The 24927-nt window shown below is 49.3% G+C and overlaps 1 protein-coding gene across 5 annotated transcripts in view; it reads left to right on the top strand.

The window, feature by feature from the left end:
• The window catches only part of IGFALS (insulin like growth factor binding protein acid labile subunit), a 32279-nt gene extending 21222 nt beyond the window's left edge, over positions 1-11057 (top strand). For 3 of the 5 annotated variants that reach the window (XM_083152580.1, XM_083152579.1, XM_083152581.1), the window contains exon 2: positions 6988-11057. In XM_083152580.1, the coding sequence (XP_083008706.1) occupies positions 6988-8804 (1817 nt within the window). In that variant the 3' untranslated portion in view covers positions 8805-11057. Of the gene's footprint in view, positions 1-5327; positions 5380-6987 lie in introns of those variants that run through there. The other 2 variants (XR_014450679.1, XM_083152578.1) reach the window with 2 other exon arrangements.
• The last annotated feature ends 13870 nt before the right edge of the window (positions 11058-24927 follow it).

The following is a 24927-nucleotide window of genomic DNA, read 5'->3' as shown; positions in this document are numbered from 1 at the left end:
TATGTTATGCCACATTGCAGTGACCCAAATTTAATTTTATGCCACAGTGACTCCAGTTCATATACTGTGGTGCCCAAAGTTCATACAGGATGACATTTCTGTGCCCCCAACTATAATTATACCACATCAAGTTTCCCCTAGCTCATATTATGCAACATTATGTTACCCCCTTAGTTCATATTATTCTACATTACAGTGTCCCTGTTCATACAGATGTAGCTGTGCTCATTGCTGACGTGCCTGTGCCACGTGCAACATCTGTGGAGATTGGCATGCATCAGCTTCGCTCCCGTGGCTCATACGCATTGAGCACCAGTGGCTTGGCGTAGCGATTCTGTGCTGCGGGTGTTTCTTTGGCGCACCGTGATCTGTGTATGATCATCCCACAGCGCCAGTTCTGCTTACCAAAGTGGCCCACTGGGCACTCACATTGCATGCTATAGTGCAGGGATGGGGAACCTTCGGCCCTCCAGCTGTTGTTGAACTACACATCCCAGCATGCCCTGCAACAGATTTAAAATGGCCAAATAGCAAAACTGTAGCAGGGCATGCTGGGATGTGTAGTTCACCAACAGCTGCAGGGCCGAAGGTTCCCCATCCCTGCTATAGTGCCTCCATATTGTGGCCCATTACAGAGCCTCAGTTCATATTAGGTAACATTACAGTGCCCTCCAGTTTATTTTATACCACATTACAAGCCCCCTTACTGTTATAACATCCACTACATTTATCTAGCCTTCCATCATCCCCAGAATGCACTGCCTGTGGCACACAGTACAGATTAAGGGGCATTTGTCACCCCCAAAACATCAGTTTTCAGGGGTGAGTACCTGCAAATATTAAGTGCCATTTACCCGTTCCAATACCCAATATCTTCAAATGGCGCTTTACCCCAGGAGAGGTTTCCATAGGCAATAGCCTCTCGCACACGCGTGACCTTATCATTCGCAGTGGCGTGACTGGGTGAACGTCAGGGTCTTCTTAGTGCACGGAATGTGAGTGCCCGGGGCCATAGCATGGGTGACCTCTGATGCCAGCCTACATTAACGATTGGTAATATTGATGTAATACGTCCTAATTAGTGATAAGTAATTAGTGCAGGTTCTCAGCGGATACATAATTACTCCTTAGTGACTGCAGTGCGCGTATTGTGCTTCCGGTTACAGCTGTGTAGCATGTTCTGGTGTCCTGCGAAATTGTGGTCCCCCTTAATTGTAATTTTAGAGGTGACTACCTTCCTATTGGCGCAGCACCCCGCCATCTATCCAGAGGTGCTTTAAATCATAACAGCATGGGTGCTACCAATAGAACAGAGGCACAAGGTATATATTGGAGATACAGTAAATACACATTAAAAGTCAAAACCTATAAAATACATACATTTATACAATAAAATATTAGACATCCGACTATCACCACTTAGAGCCCATACTGGTATTTTTGTAGCCAACAATAAGTTATGAGAGAGTTCCCGATTAATTGGTAACAGTGCAACAGTTCCCTTTGTATTTAGAGTAGCGGTAATAGCTGTTTGTTGTTTGGAATCAACGTTCTTATTGAAGAAATAGAAGCATATTACCGGCTGATGTGAAATGAATAGATGCGGCGGAGGTCTGGTTTCCTAGTGTCCGCTACCACCGGTGTTGCTGTGATGGTGTGGGAGCCAGTACCGGGAGCAGACACACTGGATTCGGGTGGCAGGCGGTCTGCTGGCGACCAGCGTAGCTCCGATGTTAGGGAAGCCGGCGCTGGGAGCTGACACGGTTTCTGGATGGTAACTCTCACCCGGGTGTCCAAGTTGGAAGGACGCCTCTTAGCACTCCTTATGCCGCTGTTATCAGGATTGTGTGGTAAGTTAAATTGGATCAGTCCGGCTGGAATTTGGACTTTGGCAATCAAAGGTGGCAGTATGGGCTAATCCAGTTGAAGTGGGTGTCGGAAAAGATAGAATCTTGACGCGTTTCTCCGTCTATTATTATTCTGCCGGTTTCCTCAGAAGATCGAAACTGGAAAACCGTCAGAATTATAATAGACGGAGAAACGCGTCAAGGTCTATCTTTTCCGACACCCACTTCAACTGGATTAGCCCATACTGCCACCTTTGATTGCCAAAGTCCCAATTCCAGCCGGACTGATTCAATTCAACTTACCACACGATCCTGATAACAGCGGCATAAGGGGTGCTAAGAGGCCTCCTTCTATCTTGGACACCCGGGTGAGAGTTACCATCCTGCAACCGTGTCAGCTCCCAGCACCGGCTTCCCTAACATCGGAGCTACGCTGGTCGCCAGCAGACCGCCCGCCACCCAAATCCAGTGTGTCTGCTCCCGGTACCGGCTCCCACACCATCGGAGCAACACCGGTGGTAGCGGACACTAGGAAACCAGACCTCCGCCGCATCTCATCATTTCACACCAGCCGGTAATATGAGAACGTTGATTCCAAACAACAAACAGCTATTACCGCAACTCTAAATACAAAGGGAACTGTTGCACTGTTACCAATTAATCGGGAACTCTCTCATAACTTATTGCTGGCTACAAAAATACCAGTATGGGCTCTAAGTGGTGATAGTCAGATGTCTAATATTTTATTGTGTAAATGTATGTATTTTATAGTTGTTGACTTTTATTGTGTATTTACTGTATTAAATAATTATTAAGTAAAATTATAACAAAGATCAACACAGTGCGCTCTCTTCTATTCTTTTGTATTTTGTACTGTTACAAAGGCTCATTAGTCTTTTTTTTGGGAGCAGCTTTCTAAGCTGTGGATTGGAGTTATATTTTTCCTTTTTTTTATATAGTAAAGTTGCGCCTGATTTACCCATCTGGGTTTGTTTGTTTATTCGAATAATGATAAAGGCTGATAGCTTGGAAGCTTTTCTCTCTCCACTTTATCACTCTTCAAGGCATAGTACATCTGTCCCATAGTTAATGAAAAAAATCTAGGCCACAATTACATTAATAAAGCATTAACCCCTTCATCTTGTCTAGGAGAACATTATCCTATTACCCATTTCAACTTCATAATAAAACTCACTTAAAATGTACCCCTTCCCCGATGCCCCGCAATGACTGATACCCTGGGGTGTTTTTAAGAAATGAGGGGTAGATGTATGAAGCAGTGATAAGGGAGGAGAAGTGATAAAGTGCCTGGTACTTTATCACTGACCAATCAGCTCCCGACTGTTAAGTCACTTTATCACTTCTCCCTTATCACTGCTTCATACATCTACCCGAGTGGTCCTCCCAGAGGCATAACTATTATTTGCGCGCCACCCACCAGAAATTTTGTCCGTCCTGCCCCGCTACTTACCCCGCCGAGAGGACGAGATGCTGGTGAGAGGTTGTGGAGCCACTGGTGAGAGAATAGGATGCTGGTAAGCGGATGGGGTGCTGGTGAGAGGATGTTGAGCCACTGGTGAGAGGATAGGGTGGTGGTGTTTGGAAGGGGTTGCTTGTGATGAGAGGACCCAGTGGCGTAACAATAGCCACGGTGGTGGGTAGACGCTGATTAAGTGTGGGCGCCGGGGGACCCCTCTGTTTGCCGCTGCCGCCGGGACCCGCAGATCTACTTATCTCTTGTCTGCGGTCCCGGGCGGCTTTCCTCCTGGCAGGCTTAATGAAAATGTCCCACAAAAATGGCCACCCCCTAACAGCAGACCGTTTTTGAAGGATGCTAGAGAAGGCCGGTGCCTCCTCTAGCATCCTCAAAAAGTGTCTGCTGTAAGGGGAGGGACATTTTCTGAGGGACATTTTCATTAACAAGCCTTCCAGGAGGAGAGCTGCCAGGGACCGCAGACAAGAGATAAGTAGATCTGCGGGTCCCGGCGGCAGCGGCAAACAGAGGGGTCCCCCGGCGCCCACACTTAATCAGCGTCTCCCCACCACCGTGGCTATTGTTACGCCACTGGGTCCTCCCATCACAAGCAACCTCTTCCAAACACCACCACCCTATCCTCTCACCAGTGGCTCAACGTCCTCTCACGAGTGGCTCCACGTCCTCTCACCAGCACCCCATCCGCTTACCAGCATCCTATCCTCTCACCAGTGGCTCCACAACCTCTCACCAGCATCTCGTCCTCTCACCAGTGGCTTCCCGTCCTCTCACCAGCTTCCCGTCCTCTCACCAGTGGTCCCACGTCTTCTCACCAGTGGTTCCACGTCCTCTCACCAGCATCCTGTCCTCTCACCAGTGGCTCAATGTCCTCTCATCAGTTGCTCCATGTCCTCTCACCAGAACCCCATCCTCTTACCAGCATCCTATCCTCACCAGTGGCTCCATGGCCTCTCACCAGCATCTCATCCTTTCAACAGTGGTTCCATACCCTCTCACCAGCATCCTGTCCTCTCACCAGCATCTCCTCCTTTCACCAGCATCTCGTCCTCTAACCAGTGGCTCCACATCCTCGCACCAGCATCCCGTCCTCTCACTAGTGGTTCCATGTCCTCTCACCAGTGGTTCCACGTCCTCTCACCAGCATCCTGTCCTCTCACCGGTAGCTCCATGTCCTCTAACCAGTGGCTCCACGTCCTCTCACCAGCATCTTGTCCTCTCACCAGCATCCCATCCTCTCACCAACGGCTCCATCTCCTCTCAGCAGAATCCCATCCGCTCACCAGTGGCTCCATGTCCTCTAACCAGTGGCTCCACGTCCTCTCACCAGCATCTCGTCCTCTCACCAGCATCCCATCCTCTCACCAGCATCCCATCCTCTCACCAACGGCTCCATCTCCTCTCAGCAGCATCCCATCCGCTCACCAGTGGCTCCATGTCCTCTAACCAGCATCTCATCCTTTCAACAGTGGTTCCATACCCTCTCACCAGCATCCTGTCCTCTCACCAGCATCTCCTCCTTTCACCAGCATCTCGTCCTCTAACCAGTGGCTCCACATCCTCGCACCAGCATCCCATCCTCTCACTAGTGGTTCCACGTCCTCTCACCAGTGGTTCCACGTCCTCTCACCAGCATCCTGTCCTCTCACCGGTAGCTCCATGTCCTCTAACCAGTGGCTCCATGTCCTCTCACCAGCATCTTGTCCTCTCACAAGCATCCCATCCTCTCACCAGCATCCCATCCTCTCACCAACGGCTCCATCTCCTCTCAGCAGCATCTCGTCCTCTAACCAGTGGCTCCACGTCCTCTCACCAGCATCTCGTCCTCTCACCAGCATCCCATCCTCTCACCAGCATCCCATCCTCTAACCAACGGCTCCACCTCCTCTCAGCAGCATCCCATCCGCTCACCAGTGGCTCCATGTCCTCTCATCAGCATCCCATCCTCACACCAATGGCTCCACCTCCTCTCAGCAGCATCCCATCCGCTCACCAGTGGCTCCATGTCCTCTTACCAGCATCCAATCCTCTCACCTGCGGGTGGGTGAAAGCTATGTGATATGTGAAAAAGGACCACATTTATTCATTATTGGGTTGTATGTCCGATTTTTATCTGGCAATAAAAATTTTTAGTTTCTCCAGGATGTATTAAAAACATAAACAGTACATGTGGTGTGCTAGAAGTAATCTGATTGCGAATGTGATCAATTGATTTCCTATGCAAGGGTCCTGATGAAGCTCTGTTTGCGAAGTGTACACTGACCGAATGTCAGTGTGTGACTCCCTCTTCCCTTCCCCAATGATTATTGTATTTTGATTGTGTACTAGTGCTGAAGTTGAACTGAGCGAACGCCAGTCTCCACTGGGCTTGCTCTCATGCTCCAAAGCCTGTGACGTCTACACTGTAGCGGATAATACTCCTTAGCAGACGGGGGACGGACGGCGCTGTATCAGACACGCCGCCGCCCGCCTAACTCTGCCCGACTTGGCTGTCACTGACAGCGCGTGCACTTGCAGAGCAGACGGTAAGACGGACGGCGTTGTATGAGACTCGGCGCCGCCCGACTGACTCTGTTTAGCCTAAACCGCAAGTTCAAATAGCGTGTGATACTCTAAGACAGACGGGGGATAGACGGCACTGAATTTTACATGCCGCAGCCCGCCTAGCCCTATACAACTAAGCCGCTACTGATTAATCTTGCCTTGTAACAGAGGAGAAGTGGCAGTTCTCACTAGTTGCCACCTACTGTACAGGCATCAAGCCCTCAGTTAAATTGACTGGGGATGCGCTGGTAAAAATATACATTCCACCACACTAAGGGTTTATTTAACCCTTGAGTAACCTATCAGTTATCAGCCACGCCATTCCAGCCATCCCTTCCTCAGGCAGAGGCAGCGACGCAGATAGTGGCAGATCTGCACAGTCGCTTACCCTGTGGGGAATACACCATACTGTAATAAGGGCACTATATAGCTATTCAGCTCCTTCTAGAGCCTCAGGCAGCAGCAGGCTATACTAGCCATATGTACACACATCAACTTACTAACAGGCATTAAAGTGAAGCATTAGCATTATATACGTCGCATTGTCGACTGCCTGTCTACACTACCTTTTCAAGGAATCACACATAACCGCGAGAGGGGATTCCAAGGGAATTGGGCCACACTGAATGAGGATAAATTCCTTATCCTCTTTTAAAACACTGTCTGTGTTATATGTTTCACTGTTTGTCAATATTTCGCCTCTTTGTCTTTTAATAAAATCCAATAAAGGTTACATTTTATGTTTACAATTGTACTTTTGAGGTGCACCACTTAGAAGACATTCTTCTCTGTTTCCTGTTTGGATTCTACAGATTCCTCTCCCAGTGTATTTTGGGATCTGTAGCCCATAGGCCACAATGGCTAATACCATCTAAAGATGGTGTTTGCTACTGTGGCCATTCTCTGGAATGCTTTGCATTCAGGACGTTGGTTTCTCCAGCATTTTAGAAGACCCTATATACTGTATATATAGAGAAAAAAAGAGAGAGAGAGAGAGAGAGAGAGAGAGAGAGAGAGAGAGAGAGAGAGAGAGAGAGAGAGAGAGAGAGAGAGAGAAACATACTTCTATAGCATTAATTTTCATGCTTTTTTGTCCCCCTGCAGAGATTGTGGCAACAATAATTTTCTACAGTTTGGTCACAATAAATGCTTTGGCATCTGATTCTCGGCCTCCTGGTGGTGAAGCAGCTTCATTAGCTCCTGAGTCCAAATGCCCATCACCGTGTCTTTGCAGCTTTGACTACAATGAAGACTACAATATCTTCTGCAGCTCACGTGCTCTCACCTCTATCCCTGAACTATTGCCCACTAACGTTCAGTCTTTGTGGCTGGATAGCAACAACCTCACAACGGTGCCCACTGAAGCCTTTAAGAACTTATCTCAGCTTGAGTTTCTCAACCTACAGAGCAGTCACTTGGCTAGTTTGGAGCAGCATGCCCTGCACGGTCTCAAATCTTTGGCTCATTTGCACTTAGAACGAAACTTGCTGAAATTTCTAGCTCCGAACATTTTCCTTCATACCCAGAACTTGGTCTCCTTGAGCCTCAACAACAATGATTTCACAAAGATTGAAGATGGCTTATTTTCTGGTCTCTCGAACTTGTGGTACCTGAACTTGGGATGGAACTCATTGGTGGTGCTGCCAGACACAGTCTTTCATGATCTACCTAATTTAAGAGAACTTGTTTTGGCTGGAAATCGTTTACCATATCTTCATCCTCAACTATTTCTTAGCTTGATCGAGCTAAAGGAGCTGGATTTAAGTGGGAATATGCTTAGAGGAATAAAGGCTCACATCTTCACAAAACTACACAAGCTTCAAAAACTTTATCTAAACCACAACACGATTTCCACAATTGCCCCTAGAGCTTTCATGGGCATGAAGTCCCTCCGCTGGTTGGATTTGTCTCACAATCGTCTCTCTGCCCTATCCGAAGAGACCTTTGTTGGATTGTTGAGCCTCCATGTTCTGCGACTGTCCAACAACTCTCTCACTAACCTAAGGCCAAGGGTTTTCAAAGACCTACAGTTCTTAGAGGAGCTGAACCTTGGACACAACAAGATAAGGACGCTCATGGAAAGGGCGTTTGATGGATTAGGCCAGCTGGAGTTTCTGTCACTAAATCACAATAGCATTCAAGAGATCCGACCAGGAGCATTTTATGGACTTTTAAATGTAGCAGTGATGAACCTCTCTGGCAACTGCCTCAAAATGCTCCATGAACAGTCATTTCGAGGACTTGGCAAGCTGCATAGTTTGCACATGGAGAATAGTTGTATCAGTAAGATAAAGCCACATATGTTCACAGGCCTCACAAATCTCAGGAGGCTCTTTCTCCAACGAAATGATATTTCCACCATTGATGATAACAGCTTCTCTGACCTACAAGATCTACTAGAACTGGACCTCAGGTTCAATAAGTTGACCCATCTCTCTGCCAAATCCTTTGCAGGACTGAAAAATCTCTCATACCTTCTTGTTTCCAACAATCTGCTACTGGCAGTATCTTCAGAGACATTCAGTCCATTTCAGAAGCTACAATGGCTTGACCTTTCAGACAATCAGTTGAGTTCCATAGCTACAGACATCTTCCAGCCTTTCTCTTATCTTCGGTATCTCAGTCTCCAAAGAAACCAACTGAAAACTATTTCTGTTAATTTCCTGCTTGCCAACTCCCCAGTACAGCAGTTGTGGTTAAATGGAAACCTCTGGGATTGTAGCTGCTCCCTCAAAGACCTCAGAGACTTCTGCTTAAGAAATGTCACCGCTGTCCCTCGACTGGTACAGTCTATGTCAGAGGGTGATGACACCAGTCCTCCTAGTTACATCTACAACAACATCACCTGTGCCAGTCCTCCAGAGGTGATGGAACAGGACTTGCGGGATTTGAACGATGAACACTTTTCTCATTGCCCATGATGGTAACCGGATGACACACACTGTTCTAGTACCAAATCTGAAATATATAAATAACTGTACTAGAAAAACAGATTGTGTACAAATCAAATTTAGCTATTTTCTAGATCTCTACAATTCATTGGGAATTGGGTCTCTATCTAAAACAGTCTTTGGACTTTAATTCCCATGAGATGCAAAATAAGTCTTACTATCCGAACGTCATGTCAACTGTAGTTCATAGAATGTTGGGATCCACAACTCCCCTTTAGTCAACTCTTAAATATATATAGGGGAAAATTTACTAAGATGTGTAGTCTACTTCACATGTGATGTTGCTATGGGCAACCAATCAGATCCTGTCTACTATCTTCTAGAGCAGGGGTGTCAAACTCAAATTCAACGGGGGCCGCATCAGCAGTTTGGTGACCCTCAAAGGGCCGGTTGTATCTGTAGGTCCCCCTGTATAATTATAATTCCATGACACCACAGGCTGCTCCCCCTGTATAATATAAAATGAATGCCATGACACCACAGGCTGCTCCCACTGTATAATAATAACGCCATGACACCACAGACTGCTCCCCCTGTATAATATAATAAAAGTAATGCCATGACACATAAATGATTATACAGGAGGAGCAGCCTGTGGTGTCATGGCATTATTATTATTATACACGGGGACACCTCAGGAAACAGCAGATATATATTTTTTTATTGTGAGTGTGATCCTCATCCTCACTTACTGTTTCTCCGTCTGTCCTGCAGCTGCTGCGGCTTCCAGCTTTTCTTCACTGCTTGCTGCGGCCACACTGTCCCCGACTCCCGGTCCAGCTTCCCTGCCTGCTCCTACTTCTCTACAGACGCATGGGCGGGCGGCGTCATTGTCATGACGTCCCCACCCAGTGTCTGTCACTGCCGGGCATCAGAGGGAACAGGCGGCTGGGCCCTCCTCCACGTAGCCGTGGAGGCCGGCGGCCATGTTTCTGTAGCCGCATAGATATGTGCCTACAGGAACATGGCCGCCGACAGTGGAGGAACAGGTAAGGTGGCCGCGGTGGGGTGGGTGAGAGGAGGTGGCCTAGGCAGGAGCTGGGACACTGCCCTGCGTGCTATCTCCTCGCGCGGGCCACATGACGAGGTCTGGCGGGCCGGATTTGGCCCGCGGGCCTTGTGTTTGACACCCATGTTCTAGAGGGTGCTAAATAAATAAGTAGATTCTGATTGGTTGCCACAAGCAACATCACATGTGAAGTAGAATACACGTCTTAGTAAATTTCCCCCATAGACTGCAACTAAATAGAGAACGTAATGAAAAGGCTACAGATGTTTCAAGTAGGAAATGCTGGTGTACCTTCCTTTGATGTGCTACTGGCAGCATTCCCATTCGTAAGGCCAGGACAAATTGGCCAACATTCTTTCTAAATTCAACGAAGCTACACCTAAAGATGAGACCACACTCCCCCAGGTGCAAGGTTTTTTGGCACCGTAGGCAAAACTTAAGCTAACTGCCCCCACATACCCATGTTCCCGGACCTCAGGTGAAAATGTGGAAATTACGTCTTAGACGTTCAACACCTGCTATTTGCATTAAGTTCAACAAGGACACCTCTTTGGTTATCCTTAACTTTATGATAGACTCAGGAGCGCCCCCATATTCTGGAGCCCCTAGGGAGCTGCCTATTGGTAGAACCGGCCCCCTTAAAAGCCTTTCCCATTGGATGCAGAAATTCAGAACTGCCCTACAAGAAAACGTAATTGTCGACAGTTATGTACAAGTGTTATTGATCTAGAGCAGGCATGTACAAACTGTGCCCCTCCAGCTGTTGTGAAACTACACATCCCAGCATGCCTTGCCATAGTGTTAGCATTCCCTAATAGCAAAACTGTGGCAAGGCATGATGGGACTTGTAGTTTCACAACAGCTGGAGTGCCAGAGTTTGGACATGCCTTATCTAGAGTATATACTGGATAACAGATTATAATTTGGTGCTGCTGTTATACTCTTTTGAAATATGTACAGGACTTTGTTACATTGCATATGCTGAAAACAAGAAATAATTCATGATAATCATTTTTTCTTATTGCAAAAATGTGACAAAAAAACACAAAAATCTGCTGGAACGTACACGATTGTCACGTTAGACTGTCACATAACTAAAGTGACATAAAGTGCAATTGTGCTGCCAGTGACTCAGTTGGACCATGAATGCACTGCTAGCAGCGAGTTACCATGTTTTACACTTTGTTACTGAATAAAGTCTCTCTTCTGTTTGATTTATTGTTATTATAAAGCACCATTGTATTCTGGAGCGTTGTACAAACACTTACGTTTTTCAGTCCCTGTTGGACTAGAGTTTTCAATCTATGGGCCCGATTCAGAGTTGATTGCACAGCTGCTAATTTTCAGAGCCCAGCAATCAGGTATACACTGCCCCACCAGAGTTACGTCCCATGCAGGCCTGCGAATAACTGCAAGCTGCTCACCCTCGTATGACATTTGTAGTGTGCGCCATCTGTGCGTCGCCCAGGACTTACTCTGCGGCTGCGATAGAACCGGACTGATCGGGACCGGAGCTGCAGTCACGCGCCCTCCCTCCCAACACCTTGGTTTTTTCATGACGCTACCAGAAAACGTAAACTCCGACCTCCTGTCAATCAACTTTGGCAATGGGCAGCGATTAATAAAAAGTAGCAGGCTTTTACTGCAGGACGGCCTCGCGCATGCCCAGTTTGTCGATAATGCAGCTGTACAATCAGGTTGTAATCAGGCGCTATGTTCTGTTCTTCACACAGCCAAACACATCTGGGGCCTGATTCATGTTTGAATGTAAAGTAAAAAAAAGCACAAGAGCAAGGACAAAACCATTCTTCACTACAGGTGGGGCAGATGTAACATGTGCAGAGAGAGTTATGGCCCATACACACTGGGGGATTTCAGGGCATTTTCTTAGCAATCTCACTAGATTGCTTAGAAAATGCCCCTACATCGCTCCGTGTGTAGGGACATAGCGTCGCTATCGCCCGGTGATTAAGATCCTGCATACTGAAAAAAATCTAGTTAATCACCAAGTCAGGGCCAGTGTTCTCAGCGGAGAAAACTGGCCCTGGCAGATCGCTCAGCACACAGCGCCATACTTGCCTACTTTTGAAAACTAGTTTCAGGGAGATTATAGTTGGTAATAGAATTTTGCACAGCGCCCCATTAAGGGGGGCGTGTCATGCTCCACCCAAAGGGCGTGTCTAGTTCCATATATGGAGTGATTGTGAAAAGAGATTGTGAACGTGGCACCTAGAAGCGTGGGTGTGTACTGCTACATCTGAGAGGAATCTTTTATAATGACTTATATCCAAATGTAGATGAGCCCCAAAGCAGTTAGTAAAGGCCCCCATACACTAGGGCGACTTGTCCTTAGGACAAGTCGCCCCCGACTTCCCCCTGAGCTTCCCCGGCTGCTCCCCGGGGGAGCTTGATTAGATTGGCACTTGATGTGCCATTTTTTACATGTGATAAATCGTCTCGATTTATCACATGTAAAAAACCCGGGGAGCAGGGGGGGTGGGGGGGGGGGGGGCTAAGAGGTGAGAGCTGGTGGGAGCAGGGGGGCTGGGGACGCTGCGGGGGACACATCTGTGTCCCCCGCTGCTGGGGACACAGCGTCTGTGCGGCGATAAGGTAGAGGGAGCAGGGGGGGCTGGAGACGCTGCGGGGGACACGTCTGTGTCCCCCGCTGCTGGGGACAGCGTCTGTGCGGCGATAAGGTAGAGGGAGCAGGGGGGGCTGGAGACGCTGCGGGGGACACAGGCTGCATAGAGCCGGGCATACAATGAATGGGCAGCCTGTGATTGGCTGCTGAGCGCTCTCTCAGCCAATTGCTGACTGGCTGAGAGAGCGCTCAGCCAATCACAGGCCGCCCATTCATTGTATGGGCTTTTTTTTTATTCATTACTGACAGCTCCCGGCCGGCTCCCCCTGCCCGGCTCTATGCAGCCTGTGTCCCCCGCCCGCAGCGTCTCCAGCCCCCCCTGCTCCCTCTACCTTATCGCCGCACAGACGCTGTCCCCAGCAGCGGGGGACACAGACGTGTCCCCCGCAGCGTCTCCAGCCCCCCCTGCTCCCTCTACCTTCTCGCCGCACAGACGCTGTCCCCAGCAGCGGGGGACACAGACGTGTCCCCCGCAGCGTCCCCAGCCCCCCCTGCTCCCTCCACCGCCCCACTAGGTCCCAAGTCGGGTGGTCGGACGTGCAGCAGGTCCGACCACCCGACGCAGATCCGATGCGCACGGGACCGCGCATCGGATCTGAGGGAACATCAAAACTAGACGATTTTGGTCCGATTTCGGCCAGATCCGACTGATCTGGCTGAAATCTGACCAAAATCGGCTAGTGTATGGGGGCCTTAAGAGCTACTATACTTGATTTAGTGGTGTGAAATGGTGCTGATGATACAGTGTAAATGTATCTGTCTCTCATTCCCTTTATCCCCAAAAATGTAACAGTGTAATGTGGGCTAGGTGACATGAGGGAGATTGCTAGACTAAGGAGGGAGAGAGGGAGATTGCTGCTATGTCAGGGAGTCTCCTACAGAATGCAGGAGGGGGGGTAACTATGATGTAATAGTGTAATGTGGGCTAGGTGACATGAGGGAGATTGCTAGACTAATGAGGGAGAGAGGGAGATTGCTGCTATGTCAGGGAGTCTCCTGCAGAATGCAGGAGGGGAGGTAACTATCATGTAACAGTGTAATGTGGGCTAGGTGACATGAGGGAGATTACTAGACTAATGAGGGAGAGAGGGAGGGAGATTGCTGCTTTGTCAGGGAGTCTCCTGCAGAATGCAGGAGGGGAGGTAACTATGATGTAACAGTGTAATGTGGGCTAGGTGACATGAGGGAGATTGCTAGACTAATGAGGGAGAGAGGGAGATTGCTGCTATGTCACGGAGTCTCCTGCAGAATGCAGAGGGGGAGGTAACTATGATGTAACAGTGTAATGTGGGCTAGATGACATGAGGGAGATTGCTAGACTAATGAGGGAGAGAGGGAAATTGCTGCTATGGCAGGGAGTCTCCTGCAGAATGCAGGAGGGGAGGTAACTATGATGTAATAGTGTAATGTGGGCTAGGTGACATGAGGGAGATTGCTAGACTAATGAGGGAGAGAGGGAGATTGCTGCTTTGTCAGGGAGTCTCCTGCAGAATGCAGGAGGGGAGGTAACTATGATGTAACAGTGTAATGTGGGCTAGGTGACATGAGGGAGATTACTAGACTAATGAGGGAGAGAGGGAGATTGCTGCTTTGTCAGGGAGTCTCCTGCAGAATGCAGGAGGGGAGGTAACTATGATGTAACAGTGTAATGTGGGCTAGGTGACATGAGGGAGATTACTAGACTAATGAGGGAGAGAGGGAGATTGCTGCTATGGCAGGGAGTCTCCTGCAGAATGCAGGAGGGGAGGTAACTATGATGTAACAGTGTAATGTGGGCTAGGTGACATGAGGGAGATTGCTAGACTAATGAGGGAGAGAGGGAGATTGCTGCTATGTCAGGGAGTCTCCTGCAGAATGCAGGAGGTGAGGTAACTATGATGTAACAGTGTAATGTGGGCTAGGTGACATGAGGGAGATTGCCAGACTAATCAGGGAGAGAGGGAGATTGCTGCTATGTCAGGGAGCCTCCTGCAGAATGCAGGAGGGGAGGTAACTATGATGTAACAGTGTAATGTGGGCTAGGTGACATGAGGGAGATTGCCAGACTAATCAGGGAGAGAGGGAGATTGCTGCTATGTCAGGGAGTCTCCTGCAGAATGCAGGAGGGGAGGTAACTATGGTGTAACAGTGTAATGTGGGCTAGGGGACATGAGGGAGATTGCTAGACTAATGAGGAAGAGAGGGAAATTGCTGCTATGTCAGGGAGTCTCCTGCAGAATGCAGGAGGGAAGGTAACTATGATGTAACAGTGTAATGTGGGCTAGGTGACATGAGGGAGATTGCTAGACTAATGAGGGAGAGAGGGAGATTGCTGCTATGTCAGGGAGTCTCCTGCAGAATGCAGGAGGTGAGGTAACTATGATGTAACAGTGTAATGTGGGCTAGGTGACATGAGGGAGATTGCCAGACTAATCAGGGAGAGAGGGAGATTGCTGCTATGTCAGGGAGTCTCCTGCAGAATGCAGGAGGGGAGGTAACTATGATGTAACAGTGTAATGTGGGCTAGGTGACATGAGGGAGATTGCCAGACTAATCAGGGAGAGAGGGAGATTGCTGCTATGTCAGGGAGTCTCCTGCAGAATGCAGGAGGGGAGGTAACTATGGTGTAACAGTGTAATGTGGGCTAGGGGACATGAGGGAGATTGCTAGACTAATGAGGAAGAGAGGGAAATTGCTGCTATGTCAGGGAGTCTCCTGCAGAATGCAGGAGGGAAGGTAACTATGATGTAACAGTGTAATGTGGGCTAGGTGACATGAGGGAGATTGCTAGACTAATGAGGGAGAGAGGGAGATTGCTGCTATGTCAGGGAGTCTCCTGCAGAATGCAGGAGGGGAGGTAACTATGATGTAACAGTGTAATGTGGGCTAGATGACATGAGGGAGATTACTAGACTAATGAGGGAGAGAGGCAGATTGCTGCTATGTCAGGGAGTCTCCTGCAGAATGCAGGAGGGGAGGTAACTATGATGTAACAGTGTAATGTGGGCTAGGTGACATGAGGGAGATTGATAGACTAATGAGGGAGAGAGGGAGATTGCTGCTTTGTCAGGGAGTCTCCTGCAGAATGCAGGAGGGGAGGTAACTATGATGTAACAGTGTAATGTGGGCTAGGTGACATGAGGGAGATTACTAGACTAATGAGGGAGAGAGGGAGATTGCTGCTATGGCAGGGAGTCTCCTGCAGAATGCAGGAGGGGAGGTAACTATGATGTAATAGTGTAATGTGGGCTAGGTGACATGAGGGAGATTGCTAGACTAATGAGGGAGAGAGGGAGATTGCTGCTTTGTCAGGGAGTCTCCTGCAGAATGCAGGAGGGGAGGTAACTATGATGTAACAGTGTAATGTGGGCTAGGTGACATGAGGGAGATTACTAGACTAATGAGGGAGAGAGGGAGATTGCTGCTTTGTCAGGGAGTCTCCTGCAGAATGCAGGAGGGGAGGTAACTATGATGTAACAGTGTAATGTGGGCTAGGTGACATGAGGGAGATTACTAGACTAATGAGGGAGAGAGGGAGATTGCTGCTATGGCAGGGAGTCTCCTGCAGAATGCAGGAGGGGAGGTAACTATGATGTAACAGTGTAATGTGGGCTAGGTGACATGAGGGAGATTGCTAGACTAATGAGGGAGAGAGGGAGATTGCTGCTATGTCAGGGAGTCTCCTGCAGAATGCAGGAGGTGAGGTAACTATGATGTAACAGTGTAATGTGGGCTAGGTGACATGAGGGAGATTGCCAGACTAATCAGGGAGAGAGGGAGATTGCTGCTATGTCAGGGAGCCTCCTGCAGAATGCAGGAGGGGAGGTAACTATGATGTAACAGTGTAATGTGGGCTAGGTGACATGAGGGAGATTGCCAGACTAATCAGGGAGAGAGGGAGATTGCTGCTATGTCAGGGAGTCTCCTGCAGAATGCAGGAGGGGAGGTAACTATGGTGTAACAGTGTAATGTGGGCTAGGGGACATGAGGGAGATTGCTAGACTAATGAGGAAGAGAGGGAAATTGCTGCTATGTCAGGGAGTCTCCTGCAGAATGCAGGAGGGAAGGTAACTATGATGTAACAGTGTAATGTGGGCTAGGTGACATGAGGGAGATTGCTAGACTAATGAGGGAGAGAGGGAGATTGCTGCTATGTCAGGGAGTCTCCTGCAGAATGCAGGAGGGGAGGTAACTATGATGTAACAGTGTAATGTGGGCTAGATGACATGAGGGAGATTACTAGACTAATGAGGGAGAGAGGCAGATTGCTGCTATGTCAGGGAGTCTCCTGCAGAATGCAGGAGGGGAGGTAACTATGATGTAACAGTGTAATGTGGGCTAGGTGACATGAGGGAGATTGCTAGACTAATGAGGGAGAGAGGGAGATTGCTGCTATGTCAGGGAGTCTCCTGCAGAATGCAGGAGGTGAGGTAACTATGATGTAACAGTGTAATGTGGGCTAGGTGACATGAGGGAGATTGCCAGACTAATCAGGGAGAGAGGGAGATTGCTGCTATGTCAGGGAGCCTCCTGCAGAATGCAGGAGGGGAGGTAACTATGATGTAACAGTGTAATGTGGGCTAGGTGACATGAGGGAGATTGCCAGACTAATCAGGGAGAGAGGGAGATTGCTGCTATGTCAGGGAGTCTCCTGCAGAATGCAGGAGGGGAGGTAACTATGGTGTAACAGTGTAATGTGGGCTAGGGGACATGAGGGAGATTGCTAGACTAATGAGGAAGAGAGGGAAATTGCTGCTATGTCAGGGAGTCTCCTGCAGAATGCAGGAGGGAAGGTAACTATGATGTAACAGTGTAATGTGGGCTAGGTGACATGAGGGAGATTGCTAGACTAATGAGGGAGAGAGGGAGATTGCTGCTATGTCAGGGAGTCTCCTGCAGAATGCAGGAGGGGAGGTAACTATGATGTAACAGTGTAATGTGGGCTAGATGACATGAGGGAGATTACTAGACTAATGAGGGAGAGAGGCAGATTGCTGCTATGTCAGGGAGTCTCCTGCAGAATGCAGGAGGGGAGGTAACTATGATGTAACAGTGTAATGTGGGCTAGGTGACATGAGGGAGATTGCTAGACTAATGAGGGAGAGAGGGAGATTGCTGCTATGTCAGGGAGTCTCCTGCAGAATGCAGGAGGTGAGGTAACTATGATGTAACAGTGTAATGTGGGCTAGGTGACATGAGGGAGATTGCCAGACTAATCAGGGAGAGAGGGAGATTGCTGCTATGTCAGGGAGCCTCCTGCAGAATGCAGGAGGGGAGGTAACTATGATGTAACAGTGTAATGTGGGCTAGGTGACATGAGGGAGATTGCTAGACTAATGAGGGAGAGAGGGAGATTGCTGCTATGTCAGGGAGTCTCCTGCAGAATGCAGGAGGGGAGGTAACAGTGTAATATGGGCTAGGTGACATGAGGGAGATTGCTATACTAATGAGGGAGATTGCTGCTATGTCAGGGAGTCTCCTGCAGAATGCAGGAAGGGAGGGAACTATGATGTAACAGTGTAATGTGGGCTAGGTGACATGAGGGAGATTGCTAGACTAATGAGGGAGAGAGGGAGATTGCTGCTATGTCAGGGAGTCTCCTGCAGAATGCAGGAGGGGAAGTAACAGTGTAATGTGGGCTAGGTGACATGAGGGAGATTGCTATACTAATGAGGGAGAGAGAGAGATTGCTGTTATTTCAGGGAGTCTCCTGCAGAATGCAGGAGGGGAGGCAACTATGCACAGCGCTGACACATTGCTGAGCGTTCTGAGTGACCTAGCATTGCACAGAACAGTACTGAGACACTACAACAGCACAGGTAACAGCAGCACAATGCTCAGTACACAATACAGCTGGGATGTAGTGAAGCAGAGGAGGTGTCCGTGTACTACCAGGGGCAGTGTCGTACGTAGGGCACACATTAGTACAATACAGGGGACACAGAACATTACAGTGACTGAGACACTACAACAGCACAGGTAACAGCAGTACAATGCTCAGTACACAATACAGCTGGGATGTAGGGAAGCAGAGGAGGTGTCCGTGTACTACCAGGGGCAGCGCCGTACATAGGGCACACATTAGTACAATACAGAGGACACAGAACATTACAGTGACTGAGACACTACAACAGCACAGGTAACAGCAGCACAATGCTCAGTACACAATACAGCTGGGATGTAGGGAAGCAGAGGAGGTGTCCATGTACTACCAGGGGCAGCGCTGTACATAGGGCACACATTAGTACAATACAGGGGACACAGAACATTACAGTGACTGAGACACTACAACAGCACAGGTAAAAGCAGCCCAATGCTCAGTACACAATACAGCTGGGATGTAGGGAAGCAGAGGAGGTGTCCGTGTACTACCAGGGGCAGCGCTGTACATAGGGCACACATTAGTACAATACAGGGGACACAGAACAGTACAGTGACTGAGACACTACAACAGCACAGGTAACAGCAGCACAATGTTCAGTACACAATACAGCTGGGATGTAGGGAAGCAGAGGTGGTGTCTGTGACGGAACCAGGCCACGCCCCTTTCCGTCATATGTTGTTCTCCCGCCTCTTTCTGCGCTTCAGCAAAGAGAATTGCAAAATGCCGGCGATAACCGGATATTATCACTGACTGTATTCATATCTGAGCTGTGTTCCCCAGACTGCTGCATACAGGGGACATCACAGGGCTGTATGTCGGACAATAATAGGATGTTATACTGACTGTAATCATATCTGAGCTGTGTTCCCCAGACTGCTGTATACAGGGGACATCAGGGCTGTATGTCGGACAATAATAGGATGTTATACTGACTGTAATCATATCTGAGCTGTGTTCCCCAGACTGCTGCATACAGGGGACATCACAGGGCTGTATGTCAGACAATAATAATATGTTATACTGAATAATCCAAACAGGTTATTCCATTAGGCTGAGTATGTGTGCTACTGGAGGGAAATATTCCCTCATGTTATGTAAATGACTGTAATATGTTCCCAAAGCTTTGTATACTGTATCCCATACTGTTACATATGCATATAAAGACAAGAAGATAGTTTCTGGGCACAGGAGAAACTGGGAGGGAGGATCAGCGTTGCCCGTGGTTACGTCACTGCCTCCAGGTCCTGTTCTTAGTAAACTGCGATGGTATCATGAATAAGGGATTTGTGACTCTGATGTTAATTATGGCAGTCTTCCCAAATGCGTATTACTTAAATATTGTAACTGTATATGTGGAGACAAATGGTCCGGGTAGAAGTGACCAAACGCTTAGATTAGAATCTGGTCAGTTTGTTTATAGTTTTTGGTTCAGGGATCAAAGGGCCTCTTTATAGGCTGTTTAGTAACAGAGACTACAGGTAGTGGCAGAGACATACACTTCCCCCCCAAATAACAAGAGGCTAAGGATGGATAACACCAGGGTCAGTCTCCAGAGAAGAGATCTGTTCACATGAAGGTGTGAAATCCCTCACGTACACAAGCTTCAAAGCCAGATGAACGGAGTGAGTTAATCAGCCCCTGGACAGGTAATAGGAGACCCTGTTACATTCATGCAACTGCACCCAGCATAGGAAGGGTTAAGAATTCCTGAGGGAGGGGGAGAGGGGTGCTTTTGGGATGTAAGTGGGTGTTTGGAGGGAGAGAAGAGAGAGAAGTGACTGAGCGTCAGCGCTGGAAGTTGTGGACTTACGGGTCCTGTCCATCTGAAGCTAACCTGAGTGGTGTCGTGGTAAGGTTCTGATAACGTGACTAATACTGATGGCCTTTCTGTATATATTGTATATAGACTGTAATTGCTGATTTTACATGTATAACCCGTGTGTAAAATAAAGGTAATACTTTTGTACCTTTGCTATTGTGTATTCCTGTGCGATCTTTGGAACTCGGAGTGACCCTGGGGGCTCTGCGTGAGGCATAAGTCGCGCTGCGCGGCTGCAAGATCCCGGGATCATCACAATTGGTGGCAAGCGGTGGGGATCGCACACCCAAAGGAGGGAGAGCTAGGGGCTCGTATCTTGATGCGACCAGGCTCTGGAAACACAATAGCCAGTAATTGGCCAGTATTAGCTCATGTTTGAGGGACCTGGTAACCATTGTTCCTAACAAGGATGCCGGGGTGAAGAAAAAGTATACTTTGCGAGGGCATTAAGCGAGGGAAGAATTCCGCTTAAGTGCCGGCTTGTCCAGGGGACAATCCCTGCAAGCGAGGGAACGGCGGAGTGTGCCGTGGCCCAGAAACGGAAGCTGACGTAAGGGGGTCCAGCAAGTGACGCTGACCAAGCTCTACGAGTGCAGCCCGTGTGGAGAATGGCTCCAGGAAAAGGACAGAGACGTCCAAAGAGAGGCAAGAGGTGCCCACAGTCCCCCAGAGCAGTGAGGCTCATAGATGAGGAATCGTCATGGAGTCGTCTGGCTGAGGAATGGGACTGGAGAAGCCCATCCACGCTGATGCAGCCCCTCTGGGAGGATTGGGAAGCAGCATATCGGTGGATTAATGTATGGACAGGAGCTACTACAGAGGAGAAAGCAGCTTACCTGACCGATGAATTTAAGCAGTATGTATCTGAGGCTGCTGCAGGGAACCTGCTGCATACGGTGGCGTGGAAGGCTTTTGTCACAGAAGTAAGTAACGCCACGCATCAGCTAATGCATAGAAGCCGGATCGCTGCGGCCAGCGTGCCAGCACCGGGTAACGTGGTTCCTGGGAAGGAGCCCGCAAAGAGAACTCAAGGGGAGGAGGAGTTGATGGTGCCACCGGGGTGGATGACCGAGGGGTCCACTACCGAGATCCCAGGGGGGGAGGCAGAGGAACTGTGGCCTGTAGAATCTGGAGCTCCATTAGCGAGAATGAGTCTGGAGGACCTAACTGACGAATGGAGGCTACGATGCAGCACACCCCCCGAAGGCCGCTCACACTGCACTCTTATCCGATGGGTGTACGAGCAACAAGAGGACCCGCTACATGCATTCAGCGTGTATAGGAACTGGGTCCTGTGTCCAGGAGAACTGAGAAGTGTCCAGGAGCAGTTGCAGTGTCTCCTGCACTGTTATGATAATGCAGAGAGGGTCGCCCTGGCACAGGGGCAGCTGAATTCTCCAGAGTGGCTGGACCAGTGTCAGCGGGGGGAGGCAGAGGAACAGCGGCTGCTGCGGCTCATGCATCCTCAGAGAGCCACAGAACTAGATTCCCCACTGACACAGGGAGAAATCACAGAACTGTTCCCATTCAGTGAGTTGGGAAATGAGGAACTAGCTGTGGAGTGTCCCTGTGATATCGCACCAGGGACCCCGGACTCTAAAGGAGCCCTAACATCATGGACTGTGATTGTGGCAGACGGATATCGGGAAGAGGATATTTATTCCCCCTGCATTGTGCCAAGTAGTGTGGCGGAGCTGGGCACTGTGGCCCCACATGGTGATGATGGACTGGTGCACACGGAGCCCGTGATAGATGGAGCAGTGCCAGTATACAGTGCAGGGGCTGCCCCAGAGAATAGCCCCAGAGCAGAGCATATCTTGGAGGCTGGGACTGTGATGGCTGAGTCCTCGCCACAGGAGGTACAAAGCAGTGGTCAGCCACTGCTCCAAGCAGCTAGCCAAAGGATGGGGGTGCACCCAAAATTGGCACCCCAGGAAGAATGGCAGTACATCTTCCCTTTTGCAGATGTGGGAGATGGAGACTTTGAAACTAGCGGCCAGAGGGTCTGCAAGGATTGTGCCCCAGCAGAGGGGGCAGTACTTCTCCCCTACATGACCACCAGCGGCCCAGGGAATGAGGGCATCTTGCCCCAGGAGCCCCAGCATATTCAGCAGGGGGAGATGGAAGGAAATGTGTCTGGTGTGTGCTCTGCCACTCTACCACCCCAGGAGGATTATCCAGGACTGTTCCCACTTAGCCATCAGAGCCAGGAGGAGCTGAAGTCAAAAGGCAGGTATGTGACCGGGGTGCCAGAGCAGGGAGTAGAGGCTGGGGTGCAGCGCTTCTGCGAGTCCCCTGCAAGAGTGACTGACTGTAATTATGTGCCCGGGGAGCCGCTGCAGCAAACAGGCAGCCAAGCAAGCAAACATGGAGGGGATGGTCAGAGGCATAGCTCATCACCCCCCTGCACCTCAGAGGAAGACACCTCACTACCCAGCATGGCACGAGCAAGAGAATGTGAGTTTGCACCTGGGGCTGTAAGGGAGATGCCAGCAGTGCTGCCGTACAATGCCACCCCACCAGTCCCTCTCATAGCCAGGCTGGGGAAGCAGTGCACCCTGGGGAAGATGGAAGTTTGCCCAGGGGAGGCCCAGCAGTTATTGTTCAAAGGGCTGGGGGAGGTGTTCGACCCAAGGGGGGGGATTGTGGGTAAATCAGGGGGAGACTTGCGGATACCCCCTGCTTCTCTGCAGCCATTGTGTGAAGGAGAATCCCCAGGACCGCTGCCTGCTGCTGAGGGAAGGTGGGGGCTGGGTGTGCTCAGGCCCTGGGAGGTGGGGGAGAAGGATCCCACCAGCAAGGACCTTCAAGCATCACGTAAGGGTCCAGAGGACCATCTAGAACTGGGGGAGGTGTTTGTGGGGGCTTTTGAGGGAAGAGCCAGGGAAGGATTGCGGATACCCCCTGCTCTTCTGCAGCCATGGTGTGAAGGAGAATTCCCTGGGCCACTGCCTACTGCTGAGGGCAGGTGGGGGCAGAGTGTGCTGAGGCCCTGCAAGGTGGATGAACAGACATGGATGGAAGGTTGCCCAGGGGAGGCCCAGCAGCTTCAGGGGCTGGGGGAGGTTTCAGACCCAAGTGGGGTGGATGTGAAAGCGTTTGAGGGAGGGACATTGTCGGTACCCACCACTCCTCTACAGCCAACATCAGCACTGTTGTTAAGAGCGGCCAGGTTCCCTGATGCTGGTCTGCGTGCGCAGATCGGGCCCCTCCCAGTTGCGCCAGAGGCGGAGGGAGGAGGAACAACCAAAAGGGAAGGCGAGGAGGAAACATTCCCACCTGACAGTGGAAAACCCTGTACCAGGAGTACTGGAGGTTGTGCGATAAACTGTGAATGGCTGAGCCCAGGAGGGCCAGGGATAAGCAATACGCAGGGACATTGTGTAGCCGTGAATCGCAGCGGCGGTAAACAACAGGGGTGCTGTGTGACGGAACCAGGCCACGCCCCTTTCCGTCATATGTTGTTCTCCCGCCTCTTTCTGCGCTTCAGCAAAGAGAATTGCAAAATGCCGGCGATAACCGGATATTATCACTGACTGTATTCATATCTGAGCTGTGTTCCCCAGACTGCTGCATACAGGGGACATCACAGGGCTGTATGTCGGACAATAATAGGATGTTATACTGACTGTAATCATATCTGAGCTGTGTTCCCCAGACTGCTGTATACAGGGGACATCAGGGCTGTATGTCGGACAATAATAGGATGTTATACTGACTGTAATCATATCTGAGCTGTGTTCCCCAGACTGCTGCATACAGGGGACATCACAGGGCTGTATGTCAGACAATAATAATATGTTATACTGAATAATCCAAACAGGTTATTCCATTAGGCTGAGTATGTGTGCTACTGGAGGGAAATATTCCCTCATGTTATGTAAATGACTGTAATATGTTCCCAAAGCTTTGTATACTGTATCCCATACTGTTACATATGCATATAAAGACAAGAAGATAGTTTCTGGGCACAGGAGAAACTGGGAGGGAGGATCAGCGTTGCCCGTGGTTACGTCACTGCCTCCAGGTCCTGTTCTTAGTAAACTGCGATGGTATCATGAATAAGGGATTTGTGACTCTGATGTTAATTATGGCAGTCTTCCCAAATGCGTATTACTTAAATATTGTAACTGTATATGTGGAGACAAATGGTCCGGGTAGAAGTGACCAAACGCTTAGATTAGAATCTGGTCAGTTTGTTTATAGTTTTTGGTTCAGGGATCAAAGGGCCTCTTTATAGGCTGTTTAGTAACAGAGACTACAGGTAGTGGCAGAGACATACACTTCCCCCCCAAATAACAAGAGGCTAAGGATGGATAACACCAGGGTCAGTCTCCAGAGAAGAGATCTGTTCACATGAAGGTGTGAAATCCCTCACGTACACAAGCTTCAAAGCCAGATGAACGGAGTGAGTTAATCAGCCCCTGGACAGGTAATAGGAGACCCTGTTACATTCATGCAACTGCACCCAGCATAGGAAGGGTTAAGAATTCCTGAGGGAGGGGGAGAGGGGTGCTTTTGGGATGTAAGTGGGTGTTTGGAGGGAGAGAAGAGAGAGAAGTGACTGAGCGTCAGCGCTGGAAGTTGTGGACTTACGGGTCCTGTCCATCTGAAGCTAACCTGAGTGGTGTCGTGGTAAGGTTCTGATAACGTGACTAATACTGATGGCCTTTCTGTATATATTGTATATAGACTGTAATTGCTGATTTTACATGTATAACCCGTGTGTAAAATAAAGGTAATACTTTTGTACCTTTG

This window comes from Crinia signifera, chromosome 7 (genome assembly GCF_055691185.1).
Source record: "Crinia signifera chromosome 7, ASM5569118v1, whole genome shotgun sequence".
In the NCBI taxonomy this organism is placed as follows: Eukaryota; Metazoa; Chordata; class Amphibia; order Anura; family Myobatrachidae; genus Crinia; species Crinia signifera.
This window is presented reverse-complemented; position numbering and strand designations above follow the sequence as displayed.